The sequence below is a fragment of the Xiphias gladius genome, chromosome 9, assembly GCF_016859285.1.
Source record: "Xiphias gladius isolate SHS-SW01 ecotype Sanya breed wild chromosome 9, ASM1685928v1, whole genome shotgun sequence".
In the NCBI taxonomy this organism is placed as follows: domain Eukaryota; kingdom Metazoa; phylum Chordata; class Actinopteri; order Istiophoriformes; family Xiphiidae; genus Xiphias; species Xiphias gladius.
This window is the reverse complement of record NC_053408.1, coordinates 10,073,822-10,093,230: the sequence shown is the minus strand read 5'-3', so window position 1 is coordinate 10,093,230 and position 19,409 is coordinate 10,073,822. Positions and strand designations below refer to the sequence as shown.

General features: G+C 39.6%; 1 protein-coding gene across 6 annotated transcripts in view; it reads right to left on the bottom strand.

The window, feature by feature from the left end:
• vti1a (vesicle transport through interaction with t-SNAREs 1A) overlaps window positions 1–19,409 on the bottom strand; it is a 119,778-nt gene that overhangs the window by 35,283 nt on the left and 65,086 nt on the right. For 2 of the 6 annotated variants that reach the window (XM_040135339.1, XM_040135340.1), the window contains 2 exons: window positions 6,996–7,066; window positions 3,043–3,104 (listed from right to left, as the gene is read on the bottom strand). The exons of 2 other annotated variants lie outside the window; for them this stretch is intronic. In XM_040135339.1, the coding sequence (XP_039991273.1) occupies window positions 3,043–3,104; window positions 6,996–7,066 (133 nt within the window). Of the gene's footprint in view, window positions 1–3,031; window positions 3,105–6,995; window positions 7,067–19,409 lie in introns of all 6 variants that reach the window. 2 more of the 6 variants (XM_040135341.1, XM_040135343.1) reach the window with 1 other exon arrangement.

Genomic DNA, 19,409 nt, shown 5'->3' with positions numbered 1-19,409 from the left:
GCTAAAAATCTTTCAAGGCCAAATCTTTTTTTTGTGGTACAAGTGGTCTGGTGGTGGTACTAACCAGGCACTACACGCAATGACAACAGATAATTTGATGATCATCGATATTAATATAATATCCGGATTGCCTTTTTGCCTCATTGGCATCACTGTGCCTGTCACGGTATAATTAAAACCCAAAGGATTTCAGACGATTGGATTAAAAATTAACTAAGAGTGGATGCCCCGGATGCCCACCACTAGACCATTGACATCCACTATGTATGAACAGAGCTGACATGAGACAGAGGCTACGTTTGTGAGACTAGTTGTCAACCCACAACCCAGCCAATCAATAGCACCTATAAACAGTGTTTTATACTAATTACCCTCATTGGCAGTGATGAGTTTCACTGTCAGAAATGTGTAAAGATTAATTTTCAAACAAAGCAACAGCTATTTGAGATGTTTGCGTTTCATACATTTATTACAATAAGTGATATTCACAGAGTCTTTAAGTTAATTGGCTTTCTTGAACCCTGACAGCTATCTTAATGAGTGTCTAATTGTTTCTCAGCTGGGGTGATATCCACGAGACCATAAAGGCACTTCAAGAAGAGGTATGAGTTTAAAACAAACTACACCAACAATGAAAAAGGACACCATTTACTCTATGGATCACAATAAATACTTCCAACCCTTGACTTAAAAACTCAAGTCTGCTTGTCTGGCATGGATCAAGGCCATAGTTTTGACTATTCATAATTAACTTAAAATTTTTTGCTCTGTTCACTATCACAGTTCAATTGTAAAAAAACAATATATCTCTCTCTGCGGTACTGATTTAAAGCAATTGTCCAAAACTCTTGGCTTAAACAAAGACAAAACATTGGCTTTCAATTGTAGCTAGTTCCTGCATATAAAACCCAAAAATAATCTGTGTCCATGTGTGGTTTGTGTCACAAGTGCAGAAATTATAAAATATAACAGTATTAGTTTAATTCACTCACCTATCTGTAAAAGTCCTCTACATACTGTTTGTAGAGTTAAAGCAATGCACTATTTCTATAGATGTTACAGAGAATGACAAAGCAACTACCCCCCACCCACCTCTCTACAGTGTAATGAAACTACAATTACTCTGACATCGCACACAAATAAACAATTAATCAAAAGGCAGAAAACCATGGGGGGCAAATAATTAAATGAATGGATAAATGAGGAAGAATTGCCTAAAAGGGGGTGGGGGTGGGATATCACTGAACCATCCTGAACTTACTTTTTGCTCTCAGTTCTCTATCTCTGATTATAAATGACTTCAGATTTGGCGTTTCCAGCCCACAAGCTTACAACAAAACACACTCTCTTTTATTCAAACAGTGAAGAAACAGAAAGAAAAAAATGACTTTTTGTTAAAGAAAGGCGGGGGGGCGTATATTGTGCTGCTCCCATCAAGCAGAAAGGCGGGTGGTAGTCGAAGAGGCTCGCAGCCAGGCCCCACTTTGGAAAGCGCTCATAAATCCTGATTTTAGCGGGACGCTAACCAGAGGAGGTAAGGCACGTCAAGAGAGGGGGCTGGAAAGTGGTGGGGAGCGGCAGCTTGCCTCTTAAAATGCTACGTCTGATTAAGTCTTCCCATTAGGTGACAGCTGAACTTTAACATTAATATGATAATATTGAAATAAGTGTGTGTTATTTACTCCAGCTCCAGAGGGGGGCGGAGGGAAGAGGGGAGGGAAGGAGGAGGGAATGATGAATGATTTCTGGACAGCTTTGGGTGGCATGCCAGGCGAGTTGACCCCCCCGCAATCCTCCTCCTCTTCCCATAATCAGACTTGACAAAATGGAGACATATGCAGAAATATTGGTTACAGTCGGCATCACAGCCCTTCTCAGGCCTTCCCTCTCTAGTAACTGCTGGCCGCCCTGTGAGCCGCCCTGCAAATTGTCTACGGGCACTGAAGCATTTATTTCAATTGGCACTTCCTTCCTGGGCCCAGGATTTTACATTTAGTCTATGTCATTTACATATTACTCTTAATCAAAATCCACAGTGGGCGACAGGGAGAGAAAAAAAAAACAAGAAAGGGAGCGAGAAACAAAACCGTGGCGTCACGGTTCAGGGGTAGGCACACAGGCACTTTATGAAATCGAGATGTGACAAGATATTACGATATGTGTGTGTGCATGTTTGTGTGACTGTGTGCACGTGTGTGTGTGTGTATTAGGAGGGAGTGCATTAGATAATGCAAGGACTATTGAAATATGTGCTTGTGAATGCTTGTGTTTGTGTGATTGTTAGGGGCTGGAAGAGAGACAAAGACTTCAAGTTGAATATGGGTTGTAACATGGGTTGAAAAACAAAGGCAAAAACAGAGGAAAGACGAGAATGGAGACATGTACAGTGCGCACTTGTCTTTTCCAGCTTTTTACTGTAGGATGCTATGTAGGGCTACTCTTTTCTCAGTCTACCCAGGCACTTAACACCAATCCCACTGCATGTAACAGAACAGCCATTCACACTGTTTGTTAGTTTGTTCGCTCAGACACACACAAGAGAACATGACCCTCAAAATTATGAGTTGATTATATTGCAGAAAAAGTACCCAAATATTGCATGTAAGTGCAGTTGCACTTTGTTGAGTAGTTGTTTGATAAATATCATCCAAATAAAATTCCACTGAAATGGTCAAAATCAGCTGTCACAATTTAACTAGTGACTACAGGTGATTGATTGCAATGCATTAACAACTTTTATATTTCCTTTAAAGTGTAAAGGTTTTGTATTAATTTATCTATTGATTCATTAATCCATTTATTTATATGGTCATTTGTTTATTTATCCATCCCCACCTGTGTTCTCTGGAAAAATAATGCAGTGAAAAGCAATGTGGCCAACAGCAACACAGTGTTTTAGACTAATTACAAATGGAACGAAAAAGTTGCACAATCTAATTACAAACGTTATCATATGGTGATGAATTGGAGCAGGCTCACAGCACTGTTAGAGCAGGACACATACAGAGAGGTGCAGAAACAATGTCCCTACCTGCCTCTTACCTTCTCAGCATGCCAGTAAGGACGCGAGAACTCTTGCCCAGGTTGGCGTCTGTTTCTCTCAGCTGGGGAGACAGAACCAGGGAAAGACAGGTTTTAGTTTCCATACTGACCCAGCAGCTCCATGGGTTATTAAATGCAGACTATGAAGAAACTACAAAGGTCAAAATTAAAAAGAATATTACTCTGTAAACTCTTCCTCTGACTACAAAATACACTGTTATTCAAACACAACTTTTGACCACCTCATTATACAATTAAAAGACAGAGAAAGAAGGAAAAGTAATTAAGGTTAAACCTGAGTACCGTGCTAGATTGCAATTTGAATAAAGTTTGACACTTTATCTTTCAACCCAAAGTTGGTTGCAAGCTAGAGAGAAGAAGCAGAGATCCTTTGATTAGAAGCTTGCTTTTTTACCATTAGGTTACTGGCCTACCTATTTAGAGACAGCCACCAACTAAACCACCCTTCCAAATATACTTTTAAAGCCAAACCAAACCAAACCAAAACATAAATAGCGCCACTATGCATAAAATCGATGTTTGTTTATAACTTTTAGGTCCCGAAGTCTTATAAACTAGAGCCATCGTGAGCTGTTTTTTCTGATAGATAGAAAACCTCTTTAACTTTAAAAGAAGTTGTCAACAGCAGACTCCCACTTAGGAGGACATGTTACTGTAATGGCCTTCTGCTCATCTTGCTGCAGAGCAAATATTAGAATGGTGTAGAAAGACAGTGAGAAAAGAGTGAGAAGGGCCTTTTACTTCTGACGTATACTGCAAGCATAGGGAGTCCTTGAAGGCACACTTGAAATAATGATCATGGCTATCCAGAGGTAATTGCCTTGGATATTTTCCTTTTTCTTGCTCCATCTTCTCTCTTTTCTTTCTCTCTGCCTTTTTTCCTCAGGGGTCATAGAAATGTTTTCATTCCACTCTCTTTATCTGGTGTAGGGACTTTCACAGGGAAGGGAATTGGCAGAGATGTTCCCAACAAGATGTGAGTGTGACGGCAAAAAAATGCTGACATTGCACTGAGTGAGCTGCCACTAACGTCTACCTGTATCCTCATTTCTATAGGATGATGTCGGGACTGTGGGGAAGAGTCACTGCAGAGTGTTTCTCTCTAGACTCAGCTGGGAGTCATTCATTCATTCTTCATCTCTCTCTGAGATAATAACTGCTTTTCCAATAAAGTCATTCTCACTCAGTGTTTTTTCATCAGTGTATTATATTGTATTCTATTTTTAATTCCTCACTTTCATATTTCTTCTTCCAACCTCCCTCTTTTCCACAATGGTTCTAGCATCACTCTTTTCCCTGTTTGTTCTGGCTCATCTTGCAGTTATCTCTCTTGCCTGCAATTCACCCACTCTTCTCACCCCTCCTTTGCCACTACTTTCTTCTTCTTCCTCCATCTTTCCTTCCTACCCTCTGGCAGCCTAGGCTGGTGTGATGCAGGTTGCCAAAGCCAAGGATACATGTGGTACAGGCTAGGAGGTGGGGGACCTGGGGTTTGGGCCCTCTGGCAAAGACAACAAGTCCTGCAGTTGCCTGATGTCTGCCTCTACCCACAGATCTGTCCCCTAGATACTTCACACTTTCTCCCAAAATACATCTCTCTCTGAATCATTCTTTCTGCCATCCCTCTCCCTCTCTCCACAGCCTCTCACCAAATCGCATGCTTTGCGCCTTAACAGAAATTGGAAACCAGCGGAAATTTCAGTGCAGTTGACTGTCTAAAATTAACTTCGGTTGCTTGAATGGGGAGAAAGAGAGGAAGGTGTTTCTACTGCCTTTTATTTTTTATGTACAGCTCCGAAAATTCTCCATAGACACCCTAGGTCACTCTCTGGGATTAAAATACATAAATATTCTGTTACCATTATTATAGAATAAAGCACATTTGCATATAAAACTTGAAATAGTCTCGGATCTATATCCTTTCAATCTATCGAGTGCCAAAAGAGGGGATTTAACAAAGAAACAGGAAAAGGTTAAGCATCGAGGATAAAAAGCACAAAGTACAAAACTAAGATGTAATTCTTTTTTGAGCATTAAAGTTTGTAATCTTACTGAGCACGATAAAGGTGAAGAAATTACTAATTTTGTTCCCTCAAATTACACAACTAATCCTCTTATATTAATAATCTGTGCTCTCAAATGACTGAAGCATGAACTCACAATATTTGATTCCCTTAAATGAATAATAATGAAGTTATCCTAACAGTTGAAACTGAAGTTATAGCTTGTTGTGGCAAGTCTACTCAGTTAGGGAAGAGAGGCCAAGCAGCGGGCTAGCAGCTATGTTTCAGTGTGACGTGCCCTCAAATTACTTAATACATGGTGCCGAATTTGTGGCTACAGATGGTTGATCACAAAATGCAGAGATCATGTGACACAGAGAGAAGCTGTTGACCTGATCAAGAGAGGGGGGAGTGGAAAACTTGAATAATCTGAGAGTATGATTTAGTAATTTAAGGGCAAGAGTTATTCATCTGGGGGAACAAATTAATAATTTGTGTACACAAATATTTTATTTCCTGAAATTTGAACTCCTACCCTCAAATCAATATTTTTACACTCTTGAATTATTGATCCAAAGAAATAAATTACTAATATTAGGGAACGATTATTAAAACCTAACCCCATGCTAGCTCTCGGGCTCTCTATGAGCTAGCTTGAAGAACGGTTAAATCACATTCTTCAATCCACTCTGGGTTTCAGAGTTGGGAGCATACTGCTTTGACCCGGTGTCGAAACCTTCCATTGACCTCTATTTGTACCATAAAAGCAAAACAAAAGGCCACACCTCCTGCTGAGCACAGGGGTTTGTGTGTGTGTGTGTGTGTGTGTGTGTGTGTGTGTGTGTGTGTGTGTGTGTGTGTGTGTGTGTGTGTGTGTGTGTGTGTGTGTGTGTGTTTTTGTAGGTGTACATATGTGTATGCATTTGTATTTCAATGTGTATTTCAATTTATGCTAAAACTATAATTCCTTCTCCTCCCATCTCTTTAATGCAAAAGAGCTGCTAACCAGCCCTCCCATCCTGTGTCTTTACATCTTTGCCTCTTTTTACTTTACTCTTGCCCCACAAACTGCCTTTAAAGCCCTCTGAGTGTGTGTGTGTGTGTGTGTGTTTGGGGGTGAGGGGGTTGAGCAAAGAAGACTCATGGGAAGAAGGGAGAGAGAAAAAGAAAGCAAAAGAAAGAGAGAGCAGGTACTCTCAGTAGACACCGTGGACCGTTTTGAAAGGAGATGTTTGATTTCCTTTGAAATCGCCTGTGCGAGGCCCACTGCCATGTTGTGATCTTTAAGCATTCTGCGTTGAGGGGGCCGACAGGGCTGAGACCCCTTCCTGTGTTTAGTCTTTTCTGTCTCTGCATACCTGTCTATTTGGCTGGCTGGATGTAAGGAGGGGGAGTGCTAAGGATCGGGGGGCTCTCTGAGGGAAGGAAGGAGGGAGGGAAACCAGAGAGGAGTGTTGAGAAGTAAAGGAGGGTAGGTGTGGAAGGATGGCAGCTGGCAGCAAGTTAACCCCATTCAGGTGAGAGAAGAAAGGGGAAAAAAATTCTAGAGAAATCACAAGCTTGCTGATTTCACTTGATGTGATGTGGCAAGATATGTTCCAATTATTTTTATTTTCAAATTGTGAAGTGATAGTGATGACTAAAAATATCTACGTCAATACATTACAGTGATATCAATAAATAAGCACATTAAGTACCTTGTCAATACAATTCTGCTGACCCTTTGCGTGAACTAGTGTAAGCATACCCATGACAGTGTGTGTTCCATGTTTGTGTGTGTAGACTTGCATTTGTGTGTTTACGTAACAAATCACACAGAAGGTGGTGAATGTTGTCAGTGTTGTTAACCAGTTGTAACACCTTTATAGTCTCACAAACACTTGCTAAAATAGACAGATGAGTGTGTGCAGGTGGCACGTGTGTACTCACTCTTTCTCTGGCTCTTTGGATCTTCTCACGGTCACTGTGAAGGTTGGCAAGAATCTCCTGACCCACTTGTTCTGCAAGAGATACAGACACAGTGTGAGGAAGATAACACTTCCACTATTTACAAAATTAAGAGGAAAATCATGGATGTAATCTTGAAACAAATGGGTCAAAAGGAACAGGAAATTATACCCTTGCAAACATTTACATGTCATATCTATATTGCTGGAAGGCCCACAACATAAAGAATGGCCTCTAATGATTTGTTCTCCCTGAGTCATGTCTAAACTGTATAAAACACCATCCTTTGTCTCTCTGTCTCTTTAAATTATGTCTCACTATCTTGACTAAGGTGGAAATAATGTGATATTTTTCACCTGAAGCATACATTCTGAATAGTCATTGTGTAATAATTTGTACACTAACTGTACAGTGTACAGAGACAACACTGTCTAGAGGGAGCATCAGGCGGGCAGATAGTAGAATATTGTAGCTATTGGAGGTGTTTTTTTTTTAAACCTTCTTAAAAAGCTGAAGTAAACAGACATGAATTTCAAGACAACAATACCCCAGCATCCAGCCTGCCAGTGGGGTCCACTCAACCAATGCAATATTCATTAAGCCATTCTTTTTTAAATGCCTCTCGTCAGTTGTAGATGTAAACACATTAACGCACAGTTATAAAACATCCCTGACAAGGCACCTGACAAGCTCGTCAGTGGTCACTGTCATTTTCCTGTCCCTTGGGTTTGGGACGAAAAAAGGAACCAAAAAAAAAAAGAAAGAAAGAGATAAACCAAATAAGCCACCCCCCACCAAAAAACCCACTGCTGCCATCAGTGTAACCATACTGCTACAGCATTAACGTTTAAAAATGAGGGAGGCTGAGGATGAATCAGGAAAAAAAGGAAAAGTAGTGAAGAATCTTTGCATGGATCAAAGAAAGGCTTTCAAGCGCACCAAACAAATCCGGAATAAACAACGCAGTTGCTGACTGTATTACACTACACAGGTGCCGCACACCAAAGGGCCCACGTGCTGTGCGCCTGTTTGGGGGGAGCAGTGCAAAAATGGGCTACATCTGGCAGCTAAACAAGAGAAGAGAGAGAGAGAAATGGAGAAAAAGATATGGAGACAGAGACACAGAGAAAAGGGATCAGGGAGAAGTAGAAAAAAGAGAAAGCACTGTCAAATGAACGACATTCGTCTCCCATTCATCCTATCCCTTTTACCCCCCTACACTATAACTGACTCAAATGTGTCTCTTCCTGCCTTCATTAATTTCTAATCTGGGACGAGACAGATTGAAGGATACCCAGATTAAACAGTGCAGTCAGACAGTCACATGTGACAAATAGGGCAGATTAAAAGACTGAGTGCAGGTATTAATAACCATAAAAATACAAGCCCTCCCCCATCCCCATTGGAGAAGAACAAGGGATAAACAGGAAGGGAGTTGTAGCGGAAATCTTCTGTTAAAGAGACAAATAAGCACATCTATCCATCTCTGTCAGGGTTGTGGCTTTTTTTTTTTAAATAAATGAGTGTGACAAGCACTGCAGCAGCAGAGGTTTTTTTTTTTTTTTTTGGCAAGTGCATTATTGGAAAGGGTTGCAAAGTGTAAAAAGATGGATGAGGTAGTAGGAGAAAAGGCCTCCAAAGACGTCTTAGTCGATGTGTTGCAAGATAACCACGGTTTCATGAACATTTAGGTAAGAGAAAACTATTAAAAAACAAGGAAGATAAATTATTTTAAAAAAAACCTTTGCAATAAGCTACCTTTCAATGGACAAGACTGGATATGCAGTGGATTCAGGTTTCTGCCTACTGTAGGGCACCATAGAGATCATAGTGCTGGTGCTATCTAAAGAATGATATGAAACCAAGGTTTTCAATAGCACTCTGTAAGTACAACCATCCACCACTTTATGTTTTTGATACTGAGTGATTGTACAGACTATCCACATGCAAATGGTTGCCCTTGACAAATTTAACAGCTGCTTAAGAAAAATTTGGACGAAATATATTTCTTTATACTTAGAGTAAGGTTTTGTTAAAATCACCTCAATTTTTTACAGCCTTGCTAAAAGGAAGCTACAATGCACAACCTTGATCTAGAGGGAGACCTTTCTACACTCTTCAGAGAAAAGGGCATATTCACCAGAGCAGAAACAACAGTGAAGTGTCATTACACAAGATGATAAGCAAATTCTAGCTATTAAAAATTATCACATGTAAAGGGCAGAAAAACAAATCATGTGACATTGAGGACTCTATATCTTTTCAATAGTGGCATTTTCTATGGGTATCCATGTTAAAAGGAGTATAAAATCATTTGCAGTCGACGGAATAATCTGTTGAACTGGCTGACTAAAAAAAGTTTAAACATAGCTTGTTAAGATAAATATTTTCCTTGGCTGTGTGACCAAAAAGGTCTCTTCCCAGGGCTCAAAATCTCTCATCGTCTCTTTCTAGGTTTCCCCCAACAGAGTGAGCCACTGGAGGTGTACACAACTCCTGGAGGAATGTATGGTGTTTATTGTCTTTATCATGCATCTTTCCTTACATTACTCATTCTCTGGCATGTATCTACATTTCCATTCATCTTACTTAAGTCCTGCTGTCCAGCAGTCTTTGTAAAACGTCATTAGTTACTGGGGAAAAGAACTTGTTAGGTCAACAAATGGCGCAAAATACGAAGTATTTGTAAAAAAAAAAAAAAATCTAATGTAGAAGAATAACGAAAGAGTCCACAATTATATTGCTCCTGTGATTCTGACTTTTGCAATATTTAACATATCACATTTTCAAGTTTGTACAGTATTCCTAACTGCACAAAATAAAAAAAATACAGAATTTAGGATTAAATTTGGGGTATTACAAATTCACAGTTGATAAAAACAATGCAGGAGAGGGGAAATAATTTACTGTTAAAGCCCCTGACTTGTTGCTCGTTAGTGTGTAAAATATTCCCCTCCCGTTTAAACAGCTATTAACAATTTAAATAACCCTGGCCCAGAGGCCTTGCTCTGACTCACTTGTTAAAGATCCCCATCCCCAAAGGTCCATTTAACAAGCCCATTATTCCATTACATTACACTCACACCAGCACCAGAGAGCCTTAATTTAACTCATTCCTCTAATGTAACTGTAGAAAAGAATTAGTATAGAAAAGTTGAAGACACAAATTAGATTGAGAGGAAAATAATGTCTGGATTAGGAGTTATTTCCTTTAAATCCATGGTCACACTAGCATAGTACAGACCTATTTTATCTCAGCTCAATACATCACCATTTTGTTAGTAATGATAAGGTGGTCGGAAAATATATTTACTGGACAATTAACTTTACTAGTGCATGAAGTAATCTAATCTGTAATGCTAGAACAAACACCACAAAATGAGCCTAACAGAGGTGGAATGAAACATTTGTAACTGCTTTGACTCTTAAACGGAGCTACAACAATTACTTGATCAACAGAAAAATATCCATTATTGTGAGGATTTTCTGCTATTCTTAGTCTTATGTGATCATAAATGGAATATCTTTGTATTTCCCAGGGTTGGTCGGTTTTAGGCTTTAGGAAATTTTTCACTATATTCTGACATTCACCATACCCAACAATTAATCAAAAATAATAACAGGCAGATTAATCAATAATGACAATAATCGTTAGTTGCAGTCCGACTTTTGGACACCTCCAACAACAGAAAGGTTCACTTATTTCCTCCTAATGTCATGGGCTCTATAGAAAGGGCTCAACTAATCATTTATAAGTCTATGTAAAATGTAAATATCATAAAGTACTCGTGTTAAACCAACCCGGCTTACGACAATACAGCTCAGAAAGGCAACAATTACGTTACAACCCGAACCTCCGCAGCCTTCAATTTTCTACAGTCCTTGGACACATTTAATTGGAGGCATGATCTATTTTACAGGAGCTGTTTCAGAGCAGTTACACACTGTCTGTGAGCCCGTCTTGCTTTCCAAGTTGCGTTTTTTGCCTTGCTACCTCTGTCCCAAGAGCTGAAATGGTACAAGACCTGACAGTGGTGTGCTCTGAGGCTCAGCACACCTCCTTTTCATGAAGCAGTGGAGACCACTTTTTGAAGGTTACCACACACACTTATATCCAGACACAAGCCCCACACTCCAACAAACGGGAGATGGAAGCCCATGGGAGGGCTGAGAGGAAGTAAGGAGGAGTCTGATAAATGTTAGACTGTACATTTTCGCTCTCTCAAGCTCTCTCTATCTCTCTCTCACACACACACACACACACACACACACACACACACACACACACACACACACACACACACACACACAGTGCACCAGTAAACTTATATACCTGTGACTCCCAGTTGAATAAAGTTACCTGTCTTTGTACACTTTCAGATCAGCTTTTTTTTAAGGACTTCTCAAGTCTACAACTGCCTGGTGACACACTTTCATCACCTCCATCAAAGTTGTACCCACACAGGGATGTATTTGTAATGCTGAGCCCACAGGCCATGAGGCTAGCGCCTTCGCACTGAGCTACAGCTCAAAATAGAGAGGTGCCAACTGCTAGGTCACGGGGGGGCATATAGCATCTGGGGACTCAGTGATGCTATGGCAGCTTACTTATAATAATAACAAACTCTATTGCATGTTAATCAGTAATTGTTACTTCGCATGGTGGGCGCTGAAGGATTTAAAAAAGAGTCAGTATGATTACTAGTGTTTCAAAAGGCTTGCAGTGTCTTCAAAATTGGGATTTTTCATTCCCCTCCCGTGTGTTTAACATTGATTCCTCTTCAACAGCACACTGTATAGGTAGCGTACCCTTTCAGAAGAACTGGACTTTTCTTGCAAGAGTGTAAGCACTTAAAAGGCCCCAAACAAGTAATATTCTGGGCAGAGAGAGGCTGGGCCATCCCAGGCCATCCTGAGTTAGCTCATGCATCTGCCCTTCCCCTTGCATGTGTATGAGTGGTGGTGGGCAGTCAGGGTGGATTTCTGGGGCCTTTCTTCACTCCGCCAGGCTCTGTTTTATTCATTGCCTGCGCCCTGACCCCGCAGAGCTCCTGTTCTGACAAATCACTTCTGATTAAGACAGATCTCTGTTAGTCAGCCACTCAACTTGGCCTATTCATCATTCCACAGAAAATATTCCTCTCTCCTCCTCCATCCCTCCTCCTCCCAGCTCGTTTGCCTGTCCGTCAGACCGGAGCAAGGCGCAAAAGAAATTTCCGCTGCTGTTTTAAATGGCTGATTATAGACAATTGCTGGATGGAGAGGCGTAAGAGAGTCTTATGGGTGATAAGACGCAAGTTTAATGGGTATAAATGACCAGGCCTGTAGGAGACCAGCTGGTAATAGAACCATTTGTTTAAAGCTGAAACAGCGTGGGGAGAACTGAAAGCTGTATTTTCCCTCTATTTCAGCTCCCCCTCCTCTTTTCCCTTCACCTAAGCCTCAAAGTCAAATTCTCAGATCACCACATTTACATTTTCTTTTAAACAGCAAAGTCCCCTTCACCCTCATTCAATGAGAATTGATGAGGCTTGGAGAGGAATAGCTTGTTTAAGATTTATGAAATTACCTATACCTACATGTCCCTGTGGACACAGCTGCAGATACTCTACCACTCATATATTACATTGTTTTCCATGGGTTAGTAAAAATGCAAACAGAAGATTTACTGTAAGTGTACCAATACAGTCAGATGTCTAAGAACATTCATATGCAAAATTCTGCCATAATAAACTACAGCTAAAATTTCTAACAAACCAGATTAAATTAAACTGAACGACAACCCTGCTGGTGGCAGAGGGCTGAGAAGCAGGAGGGGTGAGGAGAGAATGAGGGTTCCTACAAGCAAATTGCCTGGACTTAATCAACCAGTCTTACTGAACCATCCAAATGAAAACTAATGGACTTGGGTGTTTGCTGTGATTGCCCCACATGCAACAATGTGTTGGCAGGAGCATTGCTTTCTGTGGTCTTCAATTAAAAAACAGGGAATTTCTACAGACCGCTGGTCAGCATACACACCTATTCTAAGTGTATCCCAATTGTGAAACTCAAACAGAGCGTACTTATTAATTCCATTTCCAGTGCTGGGAAAATGATTTTTTATGTCTTGATTAAACTTGGTCAAAGTCGTAAAAAATGTATGAAGTGTAGAATTAAAACTCATATCCAAACGAGCTAATTTGTGTATGCATTATTCATAATGCTGACATTTGTGTCACACAATTGTGCTGGCCACATTGCAACTAAAATATATTTAAAAAAAATAGTACATGAATTAAAAAAAGAAACAAATATAACAAACACTGGTACATCAAACTTTATTCAACCACAGTCAGCCTAAATAATAAGAGTTTAAGTGCTTTACTCTGCAACTTAAATAATTTGATTTTATTATCAGCTGAGTAGCCATACACAGTAAATGATGGTGCCACAGCATATGAACATTATAAAAACACAATGACCATATCTAAGCTGAAGGTCAAAGTTATGAAAAAATACAAAAGATTCCTGCACAAGAACAATTACATACAACCACAATCTGTTTAACTTGGAAGACAAACACACTGAGCAGATTTGAACTCTGCCAATGATGCTAAAATTAGGGAGAGGCATTTGTAGGAGAAAAAAACGTCAGTTGGTCCTAATCAAACAAAACATCTGATATAACAACCCCTGGTGGAACTGACGAAGGAGAAAAGTTTGCACATTTGTCGGAAATGGACTTAGGGAGAGATATATGGAGGAAGAGGGAAGAAGAAAGAGAAAACTTCACGTGCGCTGGTTCATTTTCAACAATTTAGGAGCGTTAATCATCACATTACTGTTGATTAAAGGCTTTTACGTCTCTAATCAGAAAGTTGACAGGCAGATCAAAGAGCGAAACACAAATTTCTTGCCTTTTAATTATCTGTACAACACCACACCTCGGGCAGCTCTTCCCTGCCTATCTCCTCAAACTCAGCGAAAGACTGCGAAAGGAGATCTAACACTCTTGAACAGTTCATTATCCAATAAAATGGGAGATGAGGGAGAGAAAATACACACACCAACACACACAGTCACACACATCCGCACACAAGACTTTAAGGCTTTATAATTATTGAAGACCAGGGGGAGGCCTGCAGTCTTCTTTATTAACATGTCCCGAATTGGAACATCTTAATTACGTTTGTCAAAATCGGACTTGGCGTCAAGCTCATTTGCATGTTTTGACAATGCCAGTTGGGAGCCTCCCTCTATTTTTCTTCAGAATGCTACGAGTGCTAGAGTATTTAACACTTTTCAACACCTACTGATAAAAGGTTCGTGTTGCTAAATGAATGAAATAACTTGTTAAATTTGCTTTGTTAGTTTCGCCCACCAAGCCCCACTTTTTGTGAGTTAAAGTTAGAGCTGATGCAAACAAAGTCAAGTAGACACAAAGGAGCTTCTAGACTGTCTTGATCAATGCTTTATCACCAGTCCTGTTCAAACTGACAAGGATGTGACGCCTTCTGCAGTCTGACTGTTCCTGCCCAGCTGTTACCTGTCAAGTGGTTTGGACATGAAAAGTCCATCCTACTTTAGGAAAAGATTTGGCGTCGCTTTGGAGGTTCTCAGAAGTCCTACATGTATCTTAGTTCATTCAGCGCAAGAACAGATTGCTGCCTGACTCATGATCACATCCTATTTGAATAAAAGAAAGCAATGGATCACTATCTCCCTTCCCCCATTAACAGCTCACTAAATGAATCCTCGTTACGTCAATGATATGTAAAACAAGCATGGTCGAAAATAAACAAACAATCTGTAGGGACACAGGACTGTCGGCAGCAATTTAGAAACGGAGAAAAAGGAGGGCATGAAAGCGAGACATCAAACATTAGCCTGAATGGAAGGCGCAGGCCATTAGAAGTGGTTGTACTGACAGGATGTGACAGTTGGAAACACTTAAAGATTATTTTCTTCAAACTTTGAATTCATTAATACTCATGAGTTGAGGAAAGGCTCCCAAAACACAGCAAAAAATGGAGAGGGCTGGGCTAAGTGTTGAAGCTAGCTGTATGGTGCTGGGGTGCACCAAGGGGGCCAGTTCGGTCTCTGCAAATGAAGCTCATTTTCTTAGTACCAATTAATACTGTAACTACATTTCTGACCAAATCTAACCCACCCTGCTTACAACTGTTGGCACATTTTATCATTTCCAATGCACAACTGTAATGGACATTTTGGCCACATTTTCCTTGACTACCATGTCCAAATAAGGGATTGAAACAACAGGTTTATACTGAGAAATAGTTTAAAATATATCTGATCACTCTAAAGGATTTATATTGTTGCCGCAACCACAGATGTCAGTCATTAAGTTGGTGAGAGACCACAAGTGATAGGAATGATGGCCACAACAACACATTAAAGACCGAGATTGTAAAAACCATATTTTCCCTTTAACTTAATGGTCGAAAGGCTTCTTAAATTTCACTATGTGTATATGAAAATGAAATATTTGTCACTTGTTTAAGAACTAATTATAAAATACTTCTTTCTTGTATTATTGCATGACTTTAACATTTTATGTCTGCATTGGTGGCATGTATTACATTTTTTTAGCAATTTGCTGCAAGAGGCATAGTTGCCCTCTTATGTGTAGATGATACATCAAATTCTCTTCAGTAAAACTAAGGTGCACAAACAATTTCGTTTGAGCAAGCAACATTGGAGCCTGTTAATAGAATACTGCGTCATTGTGGCTGCTCTGACAGACAGCACAAACACAAGTTTGTATTTTACTTGGGGGTAATGCCATCGCACTTCCCTGCTCTGCTAAAAGGAAAATAATACTGCTATTATAGAGCGAATACGAACCACAGAGGGGACTCACAAAAGAGAGACACACGCGCGTTATTTAACAATGACTGGGGCCAAAGAGTTGAAGACAGATCATTGTCAGCTGCCACTGTGAATACACACAACATGGCACGACATGTGAGGGCATATTAAAGCTCTTGTGTACAGTGTACATTGTCTATTTTTGCTTACTTTACATTGTTCCTTTACAACATATTGTCACCTTCAAGCAACAGTTTAATTGAATTCAATACTTTAGGAATTTTCAAGGAAAGTCTCAACTTAGAAAGTTACTGGAAATTCTGTCAAGTACAAGGCTTTACTTAAAATACATAAGGGCAGTACAACAGATATGACCTCAGTGATTACCAGTGAGGATGGTAGTAAGACACTGTGATAATAGTAGGACACAAGCACTAAGAATGAAAGATCTGTTACAACAAACCTCAACATGCACAATCACATATTTTGACAAAACTAAAGTGCAGTACATTTCTTTATTCGACAGTTTAGGCTAAAGAAAACTTCAAGCTGCTGCTTTAATATGATGATGTTCTGCATAACACACTGGCCTGCAAACTAAATGACTTGAAATCCAGGAGCTTATACATTAAGAAAACTACAATATAATAGGATGACGATACTAGCAGACTTAGAGGGAACAACACACATGTTGACTTCCTGAATTTGTCTGTTAAATGACATAAATGTAATGCAACACTGCATCACTGCTGGGTGACAAGGTGTCTCCCTTTCCCTATCATTAGCTAAAACAGGACTAGGAGAATACCCAACACACCTGCCACCATCTTCCACACTAATGAAGCATATCTAAGTTTTCAGACACAGCAGAACTAATTTAATCTACCTTCTAAGGGGCCTTAGCACCATCAAATTAATTATTCATAAAGGACATGATATTATAACTCGACTGTCAACTCAGTAACTGGCCTTTTTTTTAACCTTCCCCTGCCCGTTGCTGTCTTTAGTCTTGGACTGTCTTTCTTTTAAAAGAAAGTCCATTGCTTTTAATCTATAACTACGTAATACACATTGTCATTAGCTGCCGAAGAAAATAATTTCCTTTTTTTTTTTTTTTTTTTTAAAGTTTGTCAGTGATGGTGACAATAGGGTAGGGGGGAGTTTCTACAATCGGCATGGCTCCCTGTGGCTTTTACAGTACGCTGATGAGGCCAGCTTCACCACGGAGAAAAAAGAAAGACACAAAGAGAGAGTCATCCAGTCTGTAATAACACAACCTTAGATACCTGTTATTTCCCCCTCATGAAAAATGTATGCCATCTGGCCAAGCTAATCTTGCCTTAATGTTGCTTAGACAGGTTGGCCAACAGGAGGTGCTACAAAATTTCTTATACACACAGTGGTTCTTTTAGCCAGGTGTCATTTTCTCTTCAGGGGTAGGATGATGGTATGCAACTCTGTCATGATTGACAGGAACAGCAGCAGCCTGGTATTACTACAACACCCTATAGCGAGAAACTAATACTAATATGCTGATTCCTCGTATTAGTATGTGGATCCTCTGTGCAAATCAGCATGTGGTTCGAACTGCCAGGAAACCAAAGAGAAAAATAACGACCAACAACTCTAACGCTTTCAGTGTATCTATTGTGACAGAGTATCCATGTGCAAGTACAAACTTTGAACACAAAGTGGTACAAGATCAAGCAATGCCACAAAACACTTGTATATACATATTTGCACCCCTGCCCCATAAGCACACATGCAGACACACAAACACACCATATGACTGTCTGCAACTGGTCAAAAGACAAGATATGTTTTTAAGAATATGGAAGGACTACAAATTAGTAATGCCACTAACACAGTCACAGAATATTTATGGCTCATCTATGCAGGGATTGTATTGCTTAGAGATTATTACAAATTTATACGGTCCAACATTAACCAAATTGTGCAAAAGAAAATTCAGACATAGGCAGCCAATGAAGCGCCTGGTGGTTGTGACAGTCGAAAGTCAATCATGAAGTTTTTTTTAACCACTAGGGTGGAAGAAAGAAAATGACAGAGCTCATACAGTTGGCTTATCAGGTATATGGTTAAAATAAAAATCCAATATTTAGGTCTATTTTGGTCCACCAACTCCCTTTTAACTTTTCTTTACTAGCCACTAGTTTACTTTGATACTCTGCAATTCTTTGCTGGGCAAACACCTGTTTTATCTGCTTGTTTGCTGAAAATAGCTACCTACAGTTTTATGGGAGGGGAAGATGAGAGCGGCGAGACTCAGCAATTCAGTCTATGTGCACGCCACACAACCAAAACAATTAGCTAAACTCTTTCACAATCCCCGGTCATCTGATTTAATGGTAATGCAAGAATATAATTGATTGTGGGCTTAAAGGTAACATGTTTTTTTTTTCTCCCCTAGTAATGCTATGTAACAATGTTTTTATGAAGATTCATGCTATTCCTGTGATCAACAGTGTTGGTGATTCACAAAGAAGCATAGTGAGACACCAACAAAGACAAGGAAGAAGAAAACTCAAAGGCAGCAACATGCATGTAAACAGTACAGGATTTTAAAAAACAAAATTTAAATTGGCTTTGCAAGTTCCTGATGAGGTATGACATATATTCAACATATTTTTCAAACCTCAAGATTACACACAATTAATTTTGGAGAGAAACTCCAAACTTAAACTTAGCATTTGTTTTGTTTTGTTTTTTTCCACAAAAAAAAAAGGAAAAAAATCTACAAGGTCCTTCTAATTTGAGCATACACAATTTTATAAAACAAGTAATGTTTCCTTTTTTAAAATACACTGGCAACTACAGTGTATGGGCGTACGATTTTGTTAGTTTGCATGGGAATATTTATGACATACATTGGAAACTAGCACAGTGTCATTTCGACAGCTCTAATTTAAGGTTATCTGTCAAGATTTTATGTGGAACACGTTCAGCATAATGAATATAGGCAGATCCAATCAGACTTCATCTAATAAAATAACTTTTCTTTGACACCTTAAACCACAGCAAACGAATCAAAGAACTGGATGGTAAAAGTACATTAAAGTACATTAAATGTGTGTCCTTTGAATGATGAAATGTATCCCATGGTGCCCACGTGTTTTTATTGTGTAAAATCTCTCATTTAAGAGGGTTGTCAATGGCCAACAATCATAAGGGAAAAGAAAGTTTTTGAATGTAGTTATGAAAAGCAATACTTAACGGAATAGTGAGCATTTTAAAAGTGAACAGAATTCTGAAATAGGATGTCGGTTTTGAATACCCATCAACTATTGATGGATTTTTGTATAAGATTGTGTAGGTTTGTCAATGACAGAATAAGTGCAAAAGAAAGACAAATTCAATTGGAAATACATCTCCGGCAAATACCATTTGTAAGGGAGATAGGCTATGATACAGTGCACCCATTAGAATTGCAATATGAGCTGTGACAGTGGGCAGCCTTTGTATGCTCCATCCCCTGATTGTAATTGAGGGCGACGCGTGACAGCCCCCCATGTGCTGTCTCTGCAGTGGCCTTGGGCATAGGGCGTGCTGACAGAAGAGGAGTCG